The sequence below is a fragment of the Chaetodon auriga genome, chromosome 6 (genome assembly GCF_051107435.1).
Source record: "Chaetodon auriga isolate fChaAug3 chromosome 6, fChaAug3.hap1, whole genome shotgun sequence".
In the NCBI taxonomy this organism is placed as follows: domain Eukaryota; kingdom Metazoa; phylum Chordata; class Actinopteri; order Chaetodontiformes; family Chaetodontidae; genus Chaetodon; species Chaetodon auriga.
In genome coordinates, this window is record NC_135079.1 from 24,305,450 (window position 1) to 24,327,115 (window position 21,666).

The following is a 21,666-nucleotide window of genomic DNA, read 5'->3' on the forward strand; positions in this document are numbered from 1 at the left end:
AAGTCAGCTTGGCTCAGAGCATTGCAAGAGCTCTGCCCCAGAAATGTCACTGATACAAAGTATTTCCAACCCAACTCTGCAGTCCATGTTATATACAGAGAGCTTTTCAGGTCCACAGCCAGAAGTATATAGGACATTTAACACCAAGGGAGGTCGATGACGCATCACTCTTCCACTTCTATAACGGGCCCTGGTGCACTTTAGGTGTTTGTAGACAGCCTGCTAGTCGAAGAAGTGCCACAATCTCCCTGTGAAAATGACACATGCTGTCTAAAGAAATTAGGGCTGAGACATTGACATGGATTCAGACTCGCAAGCAAATGTTGAAATGTTCTGATGCAAACCACTGACACACACAGGTAACACTGCCTAACTGTGGAGTGGGTGTTTAAGTCTGTGACCGCGTGTGTTCTGTTTATTAATGAGTTACACATGTGACTTAGCAGATGGAGTCTCTAAGAAAATGCTGAGTTATTAAAACATCCTACACAACCACTTCTGATGCCTCTACTAATTCTTATGAGTAAGGTAGTAAATGAGACAGGAGGGATTTCATTTTCCACATGGATCTTTGGCAGCTGATCTGACATCTGCCTGTTTCCCTGGTTTACTTAGGAAAGACCAGAACCTGCTGTCCCCTGTCAACTGTTGGTACCTGCTGCTGAACCAGGTGAGGAGGGAGAGTAAGGACCACGCCACACTGAGCGACATCTACCTCAACAACGTCATCATGAGGTTCATGCAGATCAGCGAGGACTCCACACGACTCCTCAAGAAGGTGAGGCCGGAAAATGCACGCAGACTTTGATCGCACTAAAGCTAAATATGATGTCTGGGTGCTTCTAAACAGAGTGATTATACACACCTGACCCACATTTTGGTCATAAAGTAGAGCGACAATGGCATTGCACAACTGAAGTGACTGCGTTGTTTTAGTGGTGATTCTCCCGTATGGCCACCAGAGCTAGAACGTGTCTGTCACAGCAGGTTTGATGTAATGTTTGAGTCCTTTCCCTGTATGGGTGAAAACAGAGGTGCTTTCTGGTTGGAAAAGGGGGAAAACATGGCTTTTGGGAGTAAGGTAAACGCGTCCTTTGGGCTAAATTACACATGGCTCGTACATCTTTGAGCTCTGTATACCTATTGAAACACTTTGTTCAAATGTGTAGTGTGTTAGACACAAATTCACATACATTAGTGAAAACACTTTCCAGTTCCAAGCACAGACTGTGAACGTAGCCTGCTGCCGGTATTATTCCTCAATCTCTGTTTCCTTGTCTCTTTTACTCCCTTGAAAGCCTTTTTCGACTCCTCCACTGTACTGATGTTTGACCCCGACTAGAAGAGGTCACACGTGATTTTCTTTAATCAACAAAAACAGAAGTTTGAACTCACCACTAACACAATCCAGATTTCTCACAGTGGTCAGATCAGAGCAGAGGTTCCACTCACTCATGTTACACAAACAGTCTTTCGCTTTCACTTAACCTTCTTTTGACAACGGCGTGTTTAGTTGCATGATATGCGTGATATATACAGTATGTGTTCAGCTTTGCGTTTGGTAGGAACAAACTCAGCTGGGCTCCGGAGGTTTAGTTTTGTGAATTAGAGCAGAGGAACCTTGGTCACCACCGTTTCAAATCCGTACGCCTTTACTCTCCCGTCTGAAGACTGTGGCTTCATAGCTGAAACCGGGCCTCTGCTGCCTTTTCCACCACAAACATGACAACTCCCTAGAAGATTATGAGCTCCTATGCTGCAGGAGACACATGAACTCACCACAGGACTAAATTACAAAGTGGCTTTTCTTCAGAGGAGCGCCTTTGTGTCAGTTTAGCTTGTGACTTTTTCTCAGATTCTCCGCTCTTTCTTTTTTTTTGCTCTGCGTTACTGCAACCCTGACCACCTAACCCCACTCAAAAAGTAAAAGTAAGGCCCTTTTATTCATTCTCACAGTACTTAACATCTCATAATGGTTGTGGGTTATCTGATTGTATGGGGGCGTGGTCTTTAAATACTCACCCGAACCCCCAACACACAAACAGGAAGCTTCAGCAGTCATTTCCTTCTGATAGTGTTTAAAAGCTCATGGTTCTGCTAATGAGGCCAGATGTGAAACAGACAGTCATGTTTCATATGTTACTCTCCTTGGCTCCACACGTTGATGCTCATAATGATAGACTCCCTTAAATGCTGATTTAAACTTTTTGTCATGTAACTCTGAGGACACAAATCCTCAAAATCTGCAGCGTTGCTTCTTTAAAGTTTGGATCAGGTGTGCAGACAAACGGCGGACTAGTGGGAGGTCCCGGTTCATAGGCGACCTGAAGCACCGCTCGCCCTCTAATTAAAGCTTCCCTGACCCTTTGATCTCAGCAGAGCATCAGTAACGAGGCACAAACACCAGAGAAGTCCCTCACGTTACGTGGGCTCCCTCACAGCTCTGAAGAGACAGCTGTGCTGTTGTCATCCCTCCAGCACATCAAAGACCTGTGTTTTTATTTCCTTGTATGTTCAGGTCTCACGCTGTGGGGTGGAACAGCCAAGGAGGGCCCCAGAGTAGCCCTGTTGTCTTTGTCAACATCCTCTGACCCGTTTGCTGTTTGCGTTTATTTCTTCAGTTCTGCATTGTGGTCAACAATATAGCCACAACTTGTTTTTTTTTAGCAAACACCCCATTCTGACATTTTTTGTTCGAATACAAGAGTCAAGTAGTGGCCCTCTCTTTCCTTCTTTATGCTTGGACAGATCTTATCACATGTATTCACTTTTCATTATTCATACAACTGGCTCTTTGTTTTACTTTGCCCTGTTTTATTCATGGGAGTCACGTTCTGTGGCTGCAGCTAGAGGTGGGTTTCTCAAAGGTTGAGGCAGTTTTGAACCTTTCCACAGGCAAAGCATGTTCTGGGTAGTGTTTACTTTACAAGCAGTCTTACAAAAAACACTGAGACATTTCATAGTAGGTAAAGAACAGATGTAAATAAGGAAATGAATGATGGCTGACTTCCATTTAGCTGCTTCAGTTTTAGGGTCCTGGTATTGTACGTGCTGTCACACTGTCATCACATAACACTTGTTTTTCCTGTCTGCTGTGAAAAATGTTGTGCATTTAGAACTGACTGATGCCTGCACCAGGTGTGAGGATGATCCATGATGGTCCAGTGTATTTTAAAGGAACAGTTCAACATTTTAAGTGTAATTTTGTGCCGACCTTAGGCCAGGATCGGTGAAGCCCAGCTTAGCATAAAAACTAGAAGTGGGGGAAATGGCTCTAATGCTAATTCAGTCAATTTAACCTGTATATAAACAGAGGTGACAATGTCAGTCTGTGGTTTCACAGGGAATTTGTGGTGGAATTATTTCTTTGCAGTCAGCTGTGCAGCAGTAAAGTGCTCAACCTTCAAAGTGTTTTTGTCACAGTGAGGTTGCCAAGTTTGGCATCATTACACCTGTTGTTGTAACCTGTGCTCATTGACCATATCTGGCAACCTGCACCACAGCCAGGTTTAAACATTTCTGTCCATGTGCATTTTAAAGCAGCAACATACACTGTAAAGAAGACAGTTACATGCTCTGTGAAGCTGACCACTCCCTGACTCCAGCTCCCCGCTCAGTGCACAAATATGCAGACTGATAACACTCTTCTCACCTCACTCTTGTAAATTAAACAAATAATTGTGTTTCCCAAGAATTTAAACTATTCTTTTGAAATTCAGTAAAAAAATTTCGTATCTATGTCACTCTGTCAAAACTTGTTTTTGCAAAATACATCAATTAAGACCTCGTCAGACTTTCTACTGTGTACCACAACTGTGTGTGTGTTACAGTGACAAGGCACTCACATCTACGCTGTGCCGCACACACACTCGCACACACACACACACACACACACACACACACACACACACACACACACACACACACACACACACACACACACACACACACACACACACACACACACACACACACACAGGCCCCTGGAGGGTATACAACTGCCATCTCTGTACCATGATTAATGTCAGTGGCAATATGAAACCCACCACTCCCCAAAGGCTGACTTGGTTTCTCCTCTCTGAGGTTGTTTCATCTTTCTAATGTGGTTGGAATACAGATGGTATGGTCTTAAAAGGGGAAACCCATTTGTAGGATCTTTTTAATGAATTTAGACCAAATTGGGAACACCCCCCCCCTCCTTTCCAGCTGAGATGCCTTTCAAATGACAGGGGGTAACTGCACAAATTAAATCAGCAACACCAGTTGCACAACACAGCGTTTAGACTCAGCCCTTATTGGTTGTAATTTGAGGTATGCAGTGTCTGTGTTAGATTGAGTTTGAAGGCAGGGATTATTTCAAAGAGCTCTTAAAGGCATTATGTTAGGTGTAGCTTTTCTGATGAAAGCACTCTCATCATGTGTTGAATGCAATGCCCCTTTACTTTCATCTCTGTCTTTGCTTCTCTCACACGCACACACTCTCACCGCTCATGCGAGCCCTGAGAAGGCTTTTCATTGAGCTCTGGATCACTTCCCAGCCTTCTCAATGGAGAAGAGCTAACGAGTGTTAGATCTGACAGATAGTCAAAGGTTCTGTCCTCTGAACTGACAGTTGCTAATGGATTTTCCCACAGGAGAAGGCTTATGTCTTTATGATCTTTCGAATATGTAAGAATTCATAGACAGTTTACCTCAAATATGGCGCTGTCATCTTTTGTAAGATACAATTACAGTTCTGCTATAAACTCAAGGACCAGATCATCCTGTAATTTTCCTCAATTATAAATCTAATTTAGCTCCAGTCCTTTTGTTGCCCCCTTATCTACGCTTCATTCTCAAACATGTCTGAGTTTGACTCTCGCCAAATATTGTGCGTCTAAAGCTCTGGTTATCCAGGCTTACAGGCTGTCGGCCCTCTTATTAGGTAAGAGCTACAAATCAGGGAACTGACGGACAAAGTGGTGGTTGAGAAGGTGTTGCCAATCAGCCAGGTGACACAGCACGGCACTCTTATTTCACCAGCATGGCAGCCAGTAACTGAGTGCGTAATCCTCTTTGCTGTCCGTGCACATGCTTGGACATCATGCATCTTTACCTGTGAGCGCCTTGTGAAGCACCAGAGTGAGAGAGGATGTGTGTGTGTGCACACACACGTTTTCACAAGATGGCTTCTGTATTGGTCTGCAGAGTCCATGTTTGTAAACTCACCAGGATCAATGAGGTGTGTGAACTCAATGGAGCCTCTTATCAGTTGCCAGCACCCACGAGTCCACACGTGTGCAAAGCAAGTGTATGTGACTCATCTAATCTCAAGTCAGGAAATCCCATCCGCTGTTCAGCGTTAGGATATCAGTGCCATGGCCACTGTTTCAGGATTTAAGGAGCATACAACCAAATGTGTACAATGTGACAAAGAAATGTGTTGAAGTAGTGATTATTCAGTTCTGCTGCTGTCTTCAGCTTGCCTCTGTGTGTGCTCTGGACCCGGCAGCTAATCGCAGCAAATCAACTGCTCTCAGATTCTGGTTGTTATCAATTCACGAAGTAGACTAAGCATTAAAACATGGCTCAGAACATTTGCAAAGCCAACTTTTTCCACACTTTTTGTCAGATCTTTTTCCTCTTTGCTAGCTTTACCTCTTCCTTCTCACCTTTGCTTGGGTTGTGCTACCTTTCTTAGTGTGTTCTCCCCAACTGCCCGTGAGCTCAATACCTTGAAACCAGCGCCTGTTAGCACACGTGCACGATAACAGCAAAATGTGGATTAAAAACATCACTCTGCACAGCGCTGTGCCTTCAATAATGACTCATTGCAGTTGTAGCTTTCAGTCATTTTTGACCGCCGTTGCCCTTTGAAAAGTCTTGAGTGTGCTCTGCTCTTGATCAGAAGTAACTCAGCACTCCATGCCTCTGCACGAGGTGCTTCAGTGCCCTCTAAGAAGCCTCTTACAGCCTTTTGCTGGGAGTGGTTCCCAGAATGAGATTTGTCTGGGAATAACTGGGTTAAAGAAAGACCTGGAGTGCAATCGATGGCTGTAACTTCACCCACGTAGCAGCACGTGGTATCAGCGTGAGGAGAGAGATCAGAAATATATTGTCATGACTCATAATCTCATAAACATGTGATACAGTATATGAGTGAGTGTGAAAAAATATGGGCTCTCCATAGTTAAATTAATAGTGAAAGCACCTCTAAATCCATCATGGCGTCGCTCTTAAACTGTAGCCCACGTCCATGAGATGCATTAATGTGTGTGTGCGATAGTATTACTGAGTCAGCCTTGTGGCGGGGCTGATTGAGTTAACATATTTGGGAAAAATCTTTCACATTGAGTTGGAGAAGCCAGATAATGTGTTGAGCATGTGGACGCTGAAACTGAAGCTGCGTTGGATGATTGGAGTGGAAAAGCCATTGTGACACTGATACGGCTTTCGCACAGAAACCCTGTATTTGACACTGTGTTTGAATAATCCAAGGTTGTGTTTTGTGTTTGCTACCATTCAAACCTTCAGTCTGTGTCTGGTGAGCATTTCATAAACAGACTTGTCAAGGTTCAGTTCAATAAAAGTTACTGCTGCCGTGTTTATAATGGAAATTCAGCTTGAGGGACAACATGAAAATGGTGCGACTGTGTTGATTTGTATTACCAGTGATTTCTGTTTGGGAAAACTAATTTTGTGTATTTCATTGTGTCAAATGTCTGATTTGTTGTAATGATCTCATTGTGGTTTTCCTCTGTGTTTCTTTTCCAGAGCAAGGAAATAGCCTTTCAGCTCCAGGAAGACTTAATGAAGGTCCTAAATGAGCTATACACAGTAAGTAGTAATGACTACCCTTTTTTTAACAAATGCACTTAAGTACATTGGCTTTGCTGTGGTTGAGGGACGGGTTTATAGCACTAAGCTAACTAGCTTGTAACTGTTTGTAACAGCTTGAAGTCTTTAGCCCTCCAGCTTAAAGATGTCTCAGGGATCAAATATTAAACATTCAAGCAAATAGACGACTACCAAAAAATTGCTCAAGCATCTCTTGCACACCCTGAACTGGCTATTCAAACTGTGAAGTATCAACTTTGTGTTTGCATGACTCATTAAACTTAATGTTCTCTGTTTTAATTGCTCTTATCAGCTGTGTTTTCGTGCTCTTCAAAACAATTTCATGCAAAGCCACACCGGGGGGGTTAGAGCCAAATAGCAACTCACTCGCCTTTCCTTTTTGTTTTTTTAAGATGGTTTATTTTTGGCATGTTGAGTTTATTCAGTGGTTGACAGCAGAGACAGATGGGAAGCCTGGGAAGAGAGCGAGAGAGATTACGTGCAACAAAGATTCCCAGTTGGAAACGAATCACAGATGTTGCGATTACCTACTTTGCACCTGTGACAAGTAACGTGCAGGGACACCCGCCATATATACATACATACAGACAGACAGAGAGGGGGACAGGGCCCGGGGACATTTCACTACATCTGCAGTATGGTTTCTATAAAAAGGCCATTTCATCTCATCTTTTCAATGACATTGCTGGAAGTAGTTTGTCTGCGTGTTGCTCCGACCTTGGTTGAGAAGGGTACTTAAGTCATGAATCAATAGCTAATTCCACTGCCTTAATTGCCCCAGTCAGCCCTGCTGGCCTACTTGCTAGTTGAATGCCTTATGTTGTTGGACAATTAGATGCTGGTGTATACTTAGACAGGATGTCTGGATGGCTTCATGGCTAGATTTTATTGCATATTGTGTAACTCATAAGCCGTATTTATAGTTTTATATATATATATAAATTTGATTATCACTGTAACTTGGGATGTACAGAGATGGAGATACAAGTCGAGGCGGTTGTTGTTCCTAAAACATGGCGTGAAAAGCATTTCATTTTGCTTGAATAGTCTCCAGTTCTAGAGGATGACGGTGGTTACACGTCCGATGGCAGTGCTGCTCCAAACAAAACAATGTGTTACTCCAAACTCAATGTGTTTCACTCTCACCACGGTCCACACTCCAGATCTGACCTGGTTTAGTCCCTGTGGGATGACACACACACATACACACTGGGCAGCTATTGCATCAGACAGACACGGTCCCAATGTCGGCCTCCGCCAATGAAATAACAGGTCTGCTCCGTCTCTAAATATGTCCCTCGAAGAGAAACACCAAAGTAAACACAGCAGCGGCAGACTCCAGACCAGTAAGTGAGGAGTACAAGGCCCAAGGTCAGTCACCCATCTCTAAACTGGTTCCAGTTGGGCCAAACCCCACCAAAGGCAGAGAGCTCCAGACAAACCAGGCTTTGCTCTGTTGTTCCACTCATACCGAAATAACTCAGTTTGGGAGAAAGATGTTTAGATTTTGAGGTGGGTGAGTCTTTATGTGTACTGAAGTTGAGGTTTTGTGCAGACAAGTGTATTGCATACACAGGTTGTGGAGCTGTAATTTGCTGGAGTTGGTTCTGGTGCTCTGTATCGCTGCCTTCTCCTGGGAGTTTGAATGTATTTTCTGCTTTTATTCCCAGTTCAATACATTTGGCCTGTTGCCAGGAACCCCGGCCTAGCTTTACGGCAGAGAGATTTAATGTTAGAAAAAGTCTGAATACATGTAACATCTGATGAGAAACACACCAGGTCACGTCTTTGCTGTTTTTTGAACAAATGAAATTCAAAAAAAGAAAAAAAAGCAAAGATTACTAAACAAACATCGAAAGAAAAACATTCTGCTGGAAGATAGTTGTAGAATAGAGGACAAACACCTTCTCCCCTTCATCTTCTCCTCTCTCTTCTCCTCTTCTCTCATTTAATACTGTAAATTGTTAATTCTGATGAATCTGTGAGGGTGAGTGAGTTCTCTTGCTGATGACTCCACGTTAGCGTCTGCACTTCAGCCTTGATGTTTCTCCCACAGCCACTGATTCATCTGCACTGTCCTGAGATCAGCCTTGTGATTTCAGTGTTAATATGACTTTTAGAATCTCTGTGCTCTCTTGACGTACTCATTGTTTGTGCTTAGTGGTTTACCTGCTGCTTAGCCATTGAGTCACTGCTAAATGGATCCATGGAGTATATATGAGTAACGCTCACACGCCAACCTCTTCTGATGATGGTGACTCAAACTTCAGGAAGTAGTGCTAATCAGCTGTTCCCCATCAATGCCATCCATTTCCCTTGTACTGAATTGCTCCAGCGTGATGACACAATGAGTGTAAGGGTTCAAGATATGTCATTAAAGCCTTCACAAAAGTAAATATTTCTATTTAGACAAAAGAAGCATATGCTACATGTTAGCCTTCAATTCCCAGAAGTCCTTGTGGTTTTGACCCATTATGGCTATATTTGCTCTCCAAAAATGAAGCTGAGCTTTAATACCATCTGAATACAACCTTTAACCAATTAACCAGCCTCCCTCTTAACTTCATGTCAAAATCAGGACAAACCCAAATCTTCTTTCTCACTGGATTTTTCCTTCTTTTTTTTTTCAAACAGCGCAACGAAGGCAGCATGTTAGATTTAGCTGCAGTGATTGGTGGTAGTTGTGGTCGTATGAGAGCCTCGTATAAAAAGCCTGGAGAGAATCTGTCTTTGGTTTGTGGTCCAGGGAGAGACCGACTGCCTGCTGTGAGATGAGTTGAATCGATTTGTAATGAATGAGCGGGTCAAAGGATGGAAACCTTAGTTGTGGGTTATAAAAGGTCAGCTGCGACTATGAAGATGGATTATTCTGACCTCTGACCTCACAGAAACTGACCTGAAACACAACATTTTAACTACCACTGTCCCCTTTCAGGAGCTTGCTCTTTGCCAATCATTAAAAAAAAAAGGAAATAATGACAAAGAGGCCTTTAAGATGCTTTTCCTTTCAGCTTATTAGTACTGTTTGTCTCCAGGTGATGAAGACCTACCACATGTACCACTCTGAGAGCATCAGCGCCGAGAGCAAGCTGAAGGAGGCTGAGAAGCAGGAGGAGAAGCAGATTGGCAGGGGAGATCCAGTCTTCAGTATCCGAATGGAGGACAAATACCAGAGACGCAGCTCCGTGAAGAAGATCGAGAAGATGAAAGAGAAGGTAGAGAGCCAGGGGCTCACCACGCTTAACAAACTTAATCCAATTTGTGACAAAGGCATTTCAACTAGTAGTCACACCACTCCCTTTGGTAGTTTGGCCATAACAAGAAAAAGGCAGGAAAGCTTCTTGATTTAGAACCCAGCATGGCTTCTTCTCAGAGGTCCCGCTGACGTGAGCAAAGGAACACACGTGTCAACGAGCAGGCCTTGTGTTCTCAGAACAGGCCTGTTTTCTGTTACAACTCTGTGACAAACGATTAAATAGCCTTTTAACGTGACTCTTCCTGGAACGCATTCGGGAAGTGTTAAAATATGGATGATTTGCAAGTGTGTGAGTCAGAGCCCGTGGGTCAGTGTATGGTGACTAACTAGCAGATTGTATTTGTCTGGTAGAGAGGAAGTGTAGGACAAAGACAGATGGCTCAGACTGAGACACTCTGGTTGAAGCGAAGGACACAGGCTGTTTTTAGTTTAGGTTTTTCTTCTCTCCGTCTTGTTCCCTTTTTCTATTTTAAACAGAATTTAGCTTATTTCTTCTCTAATGTTTACTGAAGCAGTTGTTTTGCCTGTAATCCAGTCTCGGTTCCAGGACGCGCGGTGCGTGCAGAGACATAAAAGCACAATCACTTGTCAAAAAGGCAATTCTGAGCTCATTAAATTCATCCTCCCTCCTTTGCTCTGTTGTTGTCTATTTCTCATTCCTGCTTGTAATTCTCTCATCAGCGTCAAGCCAAGTACTCAGAGAACAAGCTGAAGTCGATCAAAGCGCGGAACGAGTACCTGCTGACACTGGAGGCGTCAAACTCCTCCGTTTTCAAATACTACATCCATGACTTGTCGGACTTAATTGATGTAAGTACATGAAACCACATGCTTTTGTCAGTGCTCTTCTGAGACAGCTTCATCTTTAGCACAGGCATGTTTGTCTCCAGTGAGACTAGCTGGGAAAAGTTTTTTGCTGAGGACACTGTCACATAAACAGAAGACACACTCTGAGGTCCTTACCTCATGCAGAAGACCCATTACTGTGCAGGGCTGATTTCACAGAAGAGCTTTCAAACCATGATCAGATGGCTTCAGCAGCTGGGCCTGATATAAAAGAGATGTTAGGGCACCAGACCATAGGATGGAAATTACAGGGCAGGACAGAATTAAAGCAGCTTATTAACTTTTGTGCTAAAAACTGTTCTTCTTCTCTTCAGGTTGTTATTGAAAATCCACGTTATCCTCAGTTCTGCTGTGTGTTCCTCACATTTTGTCGCAGTGTTGAAGTGTTTCAACATCCTTCTGAACAGAGAGTGGGAGTAGCCCTGCACCTGAAGCCTCGTTGCTGTTGCTGTTGTTGTTGTTTCCATCATTTCCAGCTGTGGGTCATCGCTCCGTTCACTGCAGCACCCACGTCTCTCTACTCTGCCTTGAAAGCACATTGTTTGACCTTTTTGCTTCCATACTGATAAATGACTTATTTATGATAGGACTCCCCTTGGTTATTATTATTTAGGTAGAGCAATAAACGTACTGCGCCATTTTTCTGTGGCGTTTCCGAGGAAAAGGGAGAAGGCTGGGTTTTCTGAGGTTTTGAGGTTTTATATTCCAGATAAGACTGGAAGAGAAGAGAAATGCAACCTCTATTCAGCGGCATGCTGTGCGCTGAAATTACCCCTCTCCCCGCTTTGCTCGCAAGCCTTCACATCTCACCAGGGTGTGTGTGTGTGTGTGTGTGTGTGTGTGTGTGTGTGTGTGTGTGTGTGTGTGTGTGTGTGTGTGTGTGTGTGTGTGTGCGTGTGTGTGTGTGGGATGCACTCTGTGTGAGTTGTATGTGCAGACTGACACATTTGTTTATTGATGAAGGAGACTTTTTATAGTAGAAAACAAAGTATACCAGCTGGCTGAAGTGGTGTCCTGTTTGGCTGTCATCATTGTTTTACCTTATTCCAGTCAATTCCAGATCTGTTTGCACATGTAATTTAAGACTGACCTAGGAAATAAGTTTTGTTGATTGATCACATGAAATTACTGGCTTGTTTTTCTACTGTTTCCAAAAATTACTGCTCTAAACAAACCTTAAACAGCTTTAGAAAACATCGCTAACGTTGATTCAGCTGTTGACTGGTGCAGAGAAATGATAACGTTATTTGCAGAAAATTATTTGGTTACTATTTTAGTCACTTTTTAAGCAAAAATGTGAAGTTTTGCTGTTTTCATGCTGTCTAATGAGATATACAGTGTATCAGCCATTGGGGTTTTGGGACAGTTGACCAGACAAAGCAAGCTACTTCAAGGCCTCAGCTTGGGCTTTAGAGAATTGTAGCACGCATGTTTACCCTTTTCATCAATTCATTAAGAAAATAATCAGCAGGTTGTTCATGAAAACGGAGAAAAGAGTCGTCAGTTGCTGCCTGGTGTTAGTTTGTGTATTATGAGACAGGTAGGATCATTTGTGTTGCTGTCGTAGTGGGTTTCTGTCAGTGTTCAGTGTCTTCATTTTGGTGGTGAGGCGACCCTTTCCTTTTCGTGGGTTCTGCCTTTTCCACTTTTACATTTCAAGTTTATTTTCCATCTGACGTCGATCCTCTTCTTTCCTCTCCTCCAGTGCTGTGATTTGGGGTATCACGCCAGTCTGAACCGGGCCCTGCGGACCTACCTGTCAGCAGAATACAACCTCGAGACGTCACGCCACGAGGGTCTGGACATCATAGAGAATGCCGTGGACAGTCTGGACCCACGGAGTGACAGACAGAGGTTCATGGAGATGTATCCCACAGCCTTCTGCCCACCAGCAAAGTTTGAGTTCCAGCCTCATATGGGAGACGAGGTACGTAGTTCAGTCAATCTGTGATAACAGAAATAGTTCTGTATTTGTAATCTGATAGAATTGCCAGAACTGGAAATGGAGAAAACAACTGCAAAAAGAAACCATACTTATATCATGAGTTTTACGATGCTTTGTTTCCAGGACACCGAACAACATGGAAGTGAATTTGGAGTTGATTAAAAAGTCTCAGACTTAATGAGGTCTGATTTTCAGGGGCTTAAGCGCAGCGTTTTACTGCATCTGGGCTGCCGCATCAGGTTTTATGGGGCACTGAATTTGACAAATCATGTGTTAATTCTGCCCCTGCAGTCATGTAGCTCAACATGCGTTGTGAGTTTTACTGCTTGGCTGGCACCGCCAACGCTGATATCATGTCCGTTTACTAGCTGCTGTTGTGTGGCTGTCTGCGTTCAGTTGGCAAAAATCACTGTGGGTTTCTCTGCAGGTGAAGAATTTGGATGCCTGCATCCTGTTTAATCCAGAGGTTATGTGGCCTCCTTTTTCCTGCAGTAGGTTGTAATTTCAGGTTCTTGATCACTGACATTGCATTTCCTCTTTTTTCTCCCCAGGTGTGTCAGATCTCGGTGCAGCCGCCGGTGAACGGAGAGCTCATCCTGAGGTTCCAGCAGCTGCAGTCTCGCCTGGCTACTCTGAAGATCGAGAACGAAGAGGTAAAATGGCGCAAATGAATTCAACTCTTTATACGGGTATCTGTGGTCTGTGGGGGTTTAGATATGTCAAACACGTCAAAAATATTCTCTGCTGCTGCGGTTTTGTCGTCTGCAAGTTCAGTTATGCTGCTATTTGTTGGTTGCAAGATGCTGACAGGTGCAGAGCATTAAAGCTACAGAGGAAAGTTAACTTTTGCCAGAAGTCATCCAAGGTGAGATACAGAATAGTTTCTGATGATCTCTGAAGAATCAAAGTTTTTGTTGCAAATACACACCACACACAGACACACACATGCACACGCTCTCTCATGCCCTGCAGGTAGCCATCAAACCCTCTCTGTGAAGCCTCCATTTTTGCTCCCACAGGTAGAATTCACTGTCTCTGTCTTTTATTTGCACAAACCTGTCCTGCGCTGCTCTGCTTTGACATTGGAGGTGCATCTCTGCTGCTCAGGCTGTACTGGTTTAATCTCTCCGCAGCACGTCGGGTAACTCTGCATTTTCTGTAAAACGAAAGCCAATGGGAGAGAAGTACCACGACTGCCACAGATTGAGAGAGTTCAATCACGTCCATCAGGCTGGCTTTTGGATCACGTCTGACCTGCTTCCTCTCTAAGAGCTCTCACTGCCTTCTGTCTTTTTCCTCTCGCTCCCTCCACATCGGTGCACTTTCTTTCTTTTATCCCAGAAACACGTGAGCTTGTCTCTCAGCTTCCTCTACATCCGCTGGGACTTCAAATTCCTTTTCATCGTACCGTCAACACTTAAATAGAATTGACTGAGCATATATCTATCTGATGGTAGGATAACTGTGGTTTTATTAGAGGGTGCACATTACTAAACCTGAAACAACTGGTCAATTAATTGATCAGTCAGTTGGATGAAAATTAATCTGTTTAGTTATGTAATCGAGCAAAAATGGCAAATATTCGATAGTTCCGTGTTTTATATCAATCTAAATTGAATGTGTATGCTTTTTTTTGACATTTTATAGACTTCATGATTAATTGGTTAATACAAAAAAAAAATCAGATTACTTAATTAATTCCTTACTTAATCCTAGTTGCAGCCCCCTATTCAGCATCCTTCAGGCCCAGTGCCTTGTTGTGTGTTGTGCATCAGGGCTGGTCAGAGTCCTGCTGGGGTCATCACATTGCCTGCAGTATGTACAATATTTTGGCAACTTGGCACATACACATGCAGCCGTGTGTGTCTGTGTGTGCGCGTGTGTGTGCGAGGTATGATGACAAGCCCTGGTTGCTCCATGTCCCTTTCCGCCTGCCTCGCTGAAGCGGATGTCCTGGTGGGTCAGAATTGGAGGGTGCTGCTGCTTTGTGTTAGGATCACCAGATGGCCTCTCCACCCGGGCACAGTGTGCCAGATACATCCTTGAAAAATGAACTTTCAAAGCGCAGTGAACGCCCTACAAGCATGGCTGTCAAATGTACAAGAGAGAAGAGAGTCTGTCTTTATCCGTCCAGGAAGGGCTGCAGGGCAGTGCTGAGGAGAAGTGCAGCTGTTTCCTTAAACCTCTTTGACTCCCGTGAAACAGTGAAAGAAAACATTGCTGAATAATTTAGTCTGCGTCAGTGGAGGGTTGGATGCAACGCGAGGAGAAAACTCTGGATCTCACTCTTACTGAGGCGTAGGGGTTAACGTAGCCCGGCTGGGTGCCTCACTGCAGAAATTACAATAGAATTTTTTTCATTAAAGAAGTCTGCTCTCCGAGGACATGGTTCATTTCAGCTCCTCTTGTCAGGCAGCGTGGTTCATCTCTTTTCAGATGGAATAATCTGGCCATTTAGATCTTGTTTGCCTCTGTATGAACCGGAGCTGACACAGCCTGATTTTTCTCCTCTGCTCTCTTTCATAATCTAAAGACATTTAACACCAAACTCTGGCAATCGAATAGCATCTCCTTTCACAGGGAGTGTTTGTTTTCCCTCAGATAAAACTCCGGGAGGCACATCAAAGCCTGTGTGGGTATGTGTGTGCGCGCTCATAGTGGGATGATCAGCAGATAACGCACTTACTACACAGTCTGTTGAAAGCTCTAGACAGCGTTCTGCCTCTTGAACTGTGATGATAGTTGTTGAAATAATGCCTAGTGATATAGTACTGCTGCCCTGTACAAGAACACTGATTTTACAGTGCGATGAGTGGAATCATCTTGGATTTTGACACTGCAGAACTTATTTTCAGCCCAGTGAATGTAAGTAAGCAAACCAGGCTGATTCCTAGCTGCTCATAGTGGTGGGCCACAGCACCATAGGAAATACCTGAGTCATAGTTCTTTATTAAAAACAAACAAACTTAATTCAATCCCAGGGACTTCTCTGCAGGTCTGTTGTGCAGCTCCAGGGACTAATGGGCAAACCCAGCAAGTCTCACTAAGAGCTCTGTTGTAATTGAGCCCCGCAGTGAACACTGGTAACTATTCCTCTGCTGAATAATGGACAAAGTCAACAGCTTTTTTTCTTCACTTGGAGCGATTCTCTCGCATGCATGGGTCCTGTCTTCATGATGACAGCTGGGCCTCTCGCCTCCACGGGGGCCACCATGGATGAGACCGCCAGTCACACAGGGACAGAGACAGACCAAACACAGAGTGTGTAACCAAAATGTGGTGCAATAAGTTACCTATCGTGGACACCTGCTGTGGATAAAACAGCACAGTCTTTGGTGTAATTGTGTATCTGCTTGTGTTTTCTCTGTGGAATGGAGGTTCCAGGCTCTTTGTCTTTCTCATGCAGAAAGTCACTCCTTTGATCACCGACAATCCCTGACTGTTGTCACGAGACAGGATGATGTTTTTGCCAAGTTTTATGATCGCAGAGCCATTTCCTCTTCCACGCTGTCATTACCCTTGTTCCAACTTGCAGTGTGTTTTTGCTTCTCGATGGGATGGATGACACTGTAACGACATCCACATTATGTGTTCTAAGTGCAAGTGTCAGCACTGTAATCCGTCAGCGTAGCACATTAAGGGGGTGAAGCCCGCTTTGCTTTTCAGGGTTTTTTCTTCCTGTTTTGAAGACCAAAGAGTTGCAGGTCTAGCTGTTTAAAGAAACAGGCAGTAATCCACTGTTGTCTTCGCATGCACGCCAGGAATCCACCTTGTTCTTTCATTAGTATTGAGCTCAGACCTACTTAATAACTAAGAAATGGGGTCACTACCTTTGAGTGAGGGCCCAGACCATTAAGAATAATTAGCAGGAACTCCAGCTGCGTCTTACTCAGGGCCCTGTTGACCTGTGGTGCCCCCACCTTTTAAAAACGCTCAAATGAGCTCTGATGGTCCCAGCACTTCACCCTCCCCAGAGTGTCTCTGCTGAATCAAGATTTGAGAATTTGCTGAAAGTTTCCTGAGAGGTGGTTGTTGATGTTTCTGCATCAGCATGGCCTCTTTCCCTCTGCAGCTTTTCCACATCAGTGAGTCATGCTCACACTTGACAGCCTCTAGACTCTTCCTCCTTGTCTGTTTGTCTCTTTTATCTGTTTCTCTCTCTTCCTATTCCTATTTGTTGCTGATCTGCAAATGTTTTTAGCCTATATGGCTCAATATTGATTATTTTAGCAAACTGGGTGGTTAATGATTTGGACGATTGACCATCAGTCAGAATTGCCAGTGTCACTTGTGACTGACCCCTGATTTGAATACATCTATTACATCATAGATCATAGGTACAATCACAAATGAAAGAATTGGGCTTGTTTATGTAGATCGTGGTCATATCATACCAGATACCAGGGCCACTGTTAGGTCAGAAACAAAACTTTGAGAATGAAGTTGCATGACTTTGTAGCCATGCTAGCACGTGGCTTTGGGCATGGCATTGTCAGATGATTGGATATCTGACTGATACCAGAAATATCTATAATAACACATATAGGATGGATTGCCATGATATTTGTCTTCCCCTCTGAGTTAATTAATAACTTTGGTGATCTCCTGAGTTTAGGTCATTATCAGGTCACAGTTTGAATTTGCTCAAAATACCAGCCTCAGCTGTACTTTAGTACAAATAACCAAATGTTAGCATGCTAACATGCTATACTAAGATGGTATACCTGCTAAACATCAACACTGTTAGTATTTTCAGTGTCACTGTGAGCTTGATAGCATGATTTAACATTTAGCTCAAAGCATGTCTGTGCTTAAACTGGCAAGTTTTTTGCTTTGGCTTATCTTTGTGAAGTAAATGTTGATTTCACAATGTAATGGCTGTAGAATAATGACACCTTCTGCATTTAGATTGGTTCCCTATAAGCCTTGCTTTCACAATACCAAAATGAAGGCTGACTGATGGTCCAGTGTAACTGATATGGTCTCCTAAATGTTTATGGAGCTGTTACCATCTTATTTACCCACCCATTTGTTTGTCACATCCTCTGTCATCATATACCAGATACGTCATCATGGCCTGCAGTACTTGCATTCGCTGAACATTGTAGTAAAAGGCGGGACACGCTTGGCAAAGTCCTGGAAGTTCTAAGCTCTGGCAGGTTGTCTTCTGTTCACAGGGAACAGGCAGTTATTGAAATGAGTCTTAAAAGCCTGTGAGAGGATGTACCATGTCCAGCAGACACTGCTTGCTTCTGGCCCTCTGAGTGCATGCAAATTGATTGCTTTGACTGGGAGTGAAGTTCAAGGGCCGATTTTTATGAACATGCTCAGAAAACACCTGAATTTTTCAGTGTCACAGGATAGCGAGATGCTTTTAGGAGGTGTGATAATAGAAGCCACTGAGTATGCTGTAATGGTAACACCGTGAAGAGATGACATCTAGCTTTTAAGCTGTTCCCGCGACTCTTCCTCTGCAGATCAAAAAAACCTCGGAGGCCACCCTGACCACCATCCAGGACATGGTGACCATTGAAGACTACGACGTGTCCGAGTGTTTCCACCACAGCCGATCCACCGAGTCGGTCAAGTCCACTGTGTCAGAGACGTACCTCAGCAAACCCAGCATTGCCAAGAGGAGGGCCAACCAGCAGGAGACAGAGCAGTTCTACTTCATGGTGAGGGGAGATGTGTGAGGATGCTGGTGTATACGAGTGAGCAAGCAGAAGCCACTTCAGAGCTGTCTTTTATGTCTATTAAGTGAAAATGCACGATTTTTCTTGTCTGATTGTCTCTGTACTTCTTATGAGCTGCTGCAAAAATCTCTAAAATGAATCTGAAAATATGACTTCAGATCTTTTAGCCGGACGTTACAATGCTTTGATCCCTGCATGTAAATGTTAAAACTCCATGCACTTATGCACCATGCCACTTTGAAATCTTTGATCAGTTGGCAGAGGCGCTGCTCTCCCAAAATATTTCCATTTTGTAAGGCTAGCTGCCATCCTGTTCCAGTCTGAAGATGGACATGCTCTGATAACGGCTTTAAAAAGGCTCTCAGCGTGTCCTTTGCCCTTGGCTTTCTTATCGTAGATTGCTGTCTTAAGAGCGGGCGCTCTGGCTGGCACTTGGGGCTGCCGTGTAATTACTCTCAATTCTCCACAGAAATTCCGGGAGTTTCTGGAGGGCAGTAATCTCATCTCCAAACTGCAGGCCAAACATGACTTGCTGAAGAGGACACTTGGTGAAGGTATAGACACAATCCCTTTATTTTTATAATCTGCCTTTATAGCTCCCACTGTTCCTCTTACTCTGTGATGAGCATGTGCTCTTGATTGTTACCTCTCAATGTCAAATCCAATTTCTCTGGTGTGTGTGTAGCATCCAAAATGAGGATGTATTTTAGGCCTAATCAGACTCAAAACATCCAACATAACTAATAATTGGTTGCTGGATTTTGTCTTTTCATTTTCTGCAGTCCCTCAGCAATTTCAGCCTTGTCCGTGGCATACTTCCCATTGTTTGCCTGCTTTTTCCACTAGTCAAAGCTCCTGGATGGTAATCTGGGTTTTATCCAGGCAAGCCAGAGCTGAGGGGGATTGTGAATTTGTATTATCCATCTTAGTGATTGATTTGCGCCCAACTTAATGGACTGCCGTGCATCAGAGGGGCGGCGGTCATTATCGGAACTCTCTCTTTGTTCTGCATTGGTGGGATCTCCTCAAGGCCTCAAGCTAATCTACTGTCAACCCAGAGAGTGTCTGTCAATCATTGTTCTAACCAGCAGTCCTGGTGGTCTCAGTCAAACTGTCCGCTTAATGACTCATGAAACCGTGTGCTAATGAGAGAGAGAAAAGCTCTCTGCTTCTCCCACGTGCTCCTTAATCATATTGTTGTCAATGAGCTGAAGTACAGTACGGGCCTCTCAGGCACACAGACAGGTCAGATCCTGTAACAGGAACAGATGGCTGCACATTTGAACCTCCTACTGTTCTCCAAAACCATTTGGAAGCTATTTTGTGCTTAACTCGAACTTCGCCTGTCCAGACTTGCAGCTCTGTGTATTACTGTAATGATTAGTGTGTCTGTTTGTCTACGTCAGTTATAAACTTACAACTGTGAGCCTGGCAGATGTTTGTACTGTAATTGTAATGTTGCTGAAGTGTTGCGTGAAGTGCAAGCTCTGTGTGTGTGTAGATGGGTTTGTTTGTGCAGCTCAAGAGGCCAGCGGTTGCGGACAGATGGCAGGTTTCAAATGCTTCACCAGGCGTATGCAAAATGCACCGCAGGGACCTCAGAAACAGGTCCTGACATGTCCACACATCTAACTTCCCCTCACGTCTCTTCTCTTTTCTGTCTTCGCCTGCAGGCCACAGAGCTGACTACATGACCACAAGGTAAAGTACACGCTCACACTTCAGGACCTGTGCATATTCAAGATGCACATCCAGTCCTGTTTCCTTTCAGCAGCGACAGAAACGTTCGTGACATGTTGCAGCTCACCAAGGCGAGGACAGTTTGCCTCAGGAAATTCTCATGAGGTGCACTGTGACCATGAAAGCTGGAGTCAGTAGGTAGACTCAGGAACAACAAAAAAAAGCCTCTGCTAAACACTGAGCAGATGTGTCGGCCTCCGTATTTGAAAGCTCAACCTGGTATCTTGTTTGCAGGTGACTGTACTTCTATATCAGACCTTTAACGATTTTCAGTTCGACCTGACTGTAAACTAAACCGTAGGCAGTCAGCAATGAAGATAACATTAATTTGATTTTGTTTAATTTTACATTGCTTTGTATTTTTTGTTATTTTTATAATCAAAACAGTCTAGGTTGAAGTTTATTTTGCCCTGATAGAACTGCAGAGGAAAGATCACATTTTCTGAAAAGTAATTCAAATATTCCTTCTCCACTTTAAAAAATTCCCTACTTTTTCTTTTTTTGCTGCTTTTCTCTGTTTTATATCCTTATAAGCTGAATATAGTTTGGCTTTGGACTGTTGATCAGACAAAACAAAAAAATTGAAGACATTAAGTAGAGTTCTGTGAAACCGTCATGATGATCTTTCACTCTTTTCAGACATTTAGAACATCTTTGGGTCTTTCTAGCAGAATAATTCTGTTACTGTGATTGAGCAGCAAAAGAAACCAAAGTCCTGGACTCTGTTAATCTCAGTCCTACAGGTCACAAGAAGCCAAACTGCAATAGGTCACACATACACATCCACACAAACTAAGAGAGGCGAATCCCCCGCGGGGCCTGTCATGAGGTAGATGCTGACACATACAATGCTCCCAGCGGGTCTGATACTTCACTGGCCTGTGTTATCTTGTGGAGAGAGAAAAGACAGGATTATAAAGAAAAAGTTCATTCAGTTTCTGCAGTGTCTGAAAATGCCCTCATTCGCCTGTCCATCATCTCCAGGCGGGTTTTAAAGGGTTTTAAAGATTAGTCTGCTTCAACTTCGGTTTAGAAGTTTGTGACGGACATAAAGGTTATTGAGAATAGATAAAGCGCTCTGAAAGGAAAGCTGCATTGTTTACTTATTCTGATGCATTCTTTGTATTCTAGACATCCCAATGGGCCACTCAAAACCCACACTGGCACCCGGCGGACTAGACCCCGCTCTGTTTTTAATGTTAGGTTATTTAATGGCAATTTGGAGTCATTCATCAAGGTACTGATTACCAGTCTGCCCGCTTGACGCTGCTCCTCCTCCTATCTATCTTCTGTCTTGCTCTGGCTTTCTGGCCATTTTGGTGGGTTCCCCCAAAGCATCTTAGCTTTGA

General features: G+C 43.7%; 1 protein-coding gene across 3 annotated transcripts in view; it reads left to right on the plus strand.

Annotated features, from left to right (window-relative positions):
* srgap1a (SLIT-ROBO Rho GTPase activating protein 1a) overlaps positions 1-21,666 on the plus strand; it is an 81,534-nt gene that overhangs the window by 37,968 nt on the left and 21,900 nt on the right. For 2 of the 3 annotated variants that reach the window (XM_076732465.1, XM_076732466.1), the window contains exons 3-11: positions 616-778; positions 6,754-6,816; positions 9,873-10,052; positions 10,775-10,903; positions 12,645-12,866; positions 13,436-13,537; positions 18,362-18,559; positions 19,047-19,131; positions 20,251-20,278. In XM_076732465.1, the coding sequence (XP_076588580.1) occupies positions 616-778; positions 6,754-6,816; positions 9,873-10,052; positions 10,775-10,903; positions 12,645-12,866; positions 13,436-13,537; positions 18,362-18,559; positions 19,047-19,131; positions 20,251-20,278 (1,170 nt within the window). Of the gene's footprint in view, positions 1-615; positions 779-6,753; positions 6,817-9,872; positions 10,053-10,774; positions 10,904-12,644; positions 12,867-13,435; positions 13,538-18,361; positions 18,560-19,046; positions 19,132-20,250; positions 20,279-21,448; positions 21,555-21,666 lie in introns of all 3 variants that reach the window. The other variant, XM_076732467.1, reaches the window with a different exon arrangement.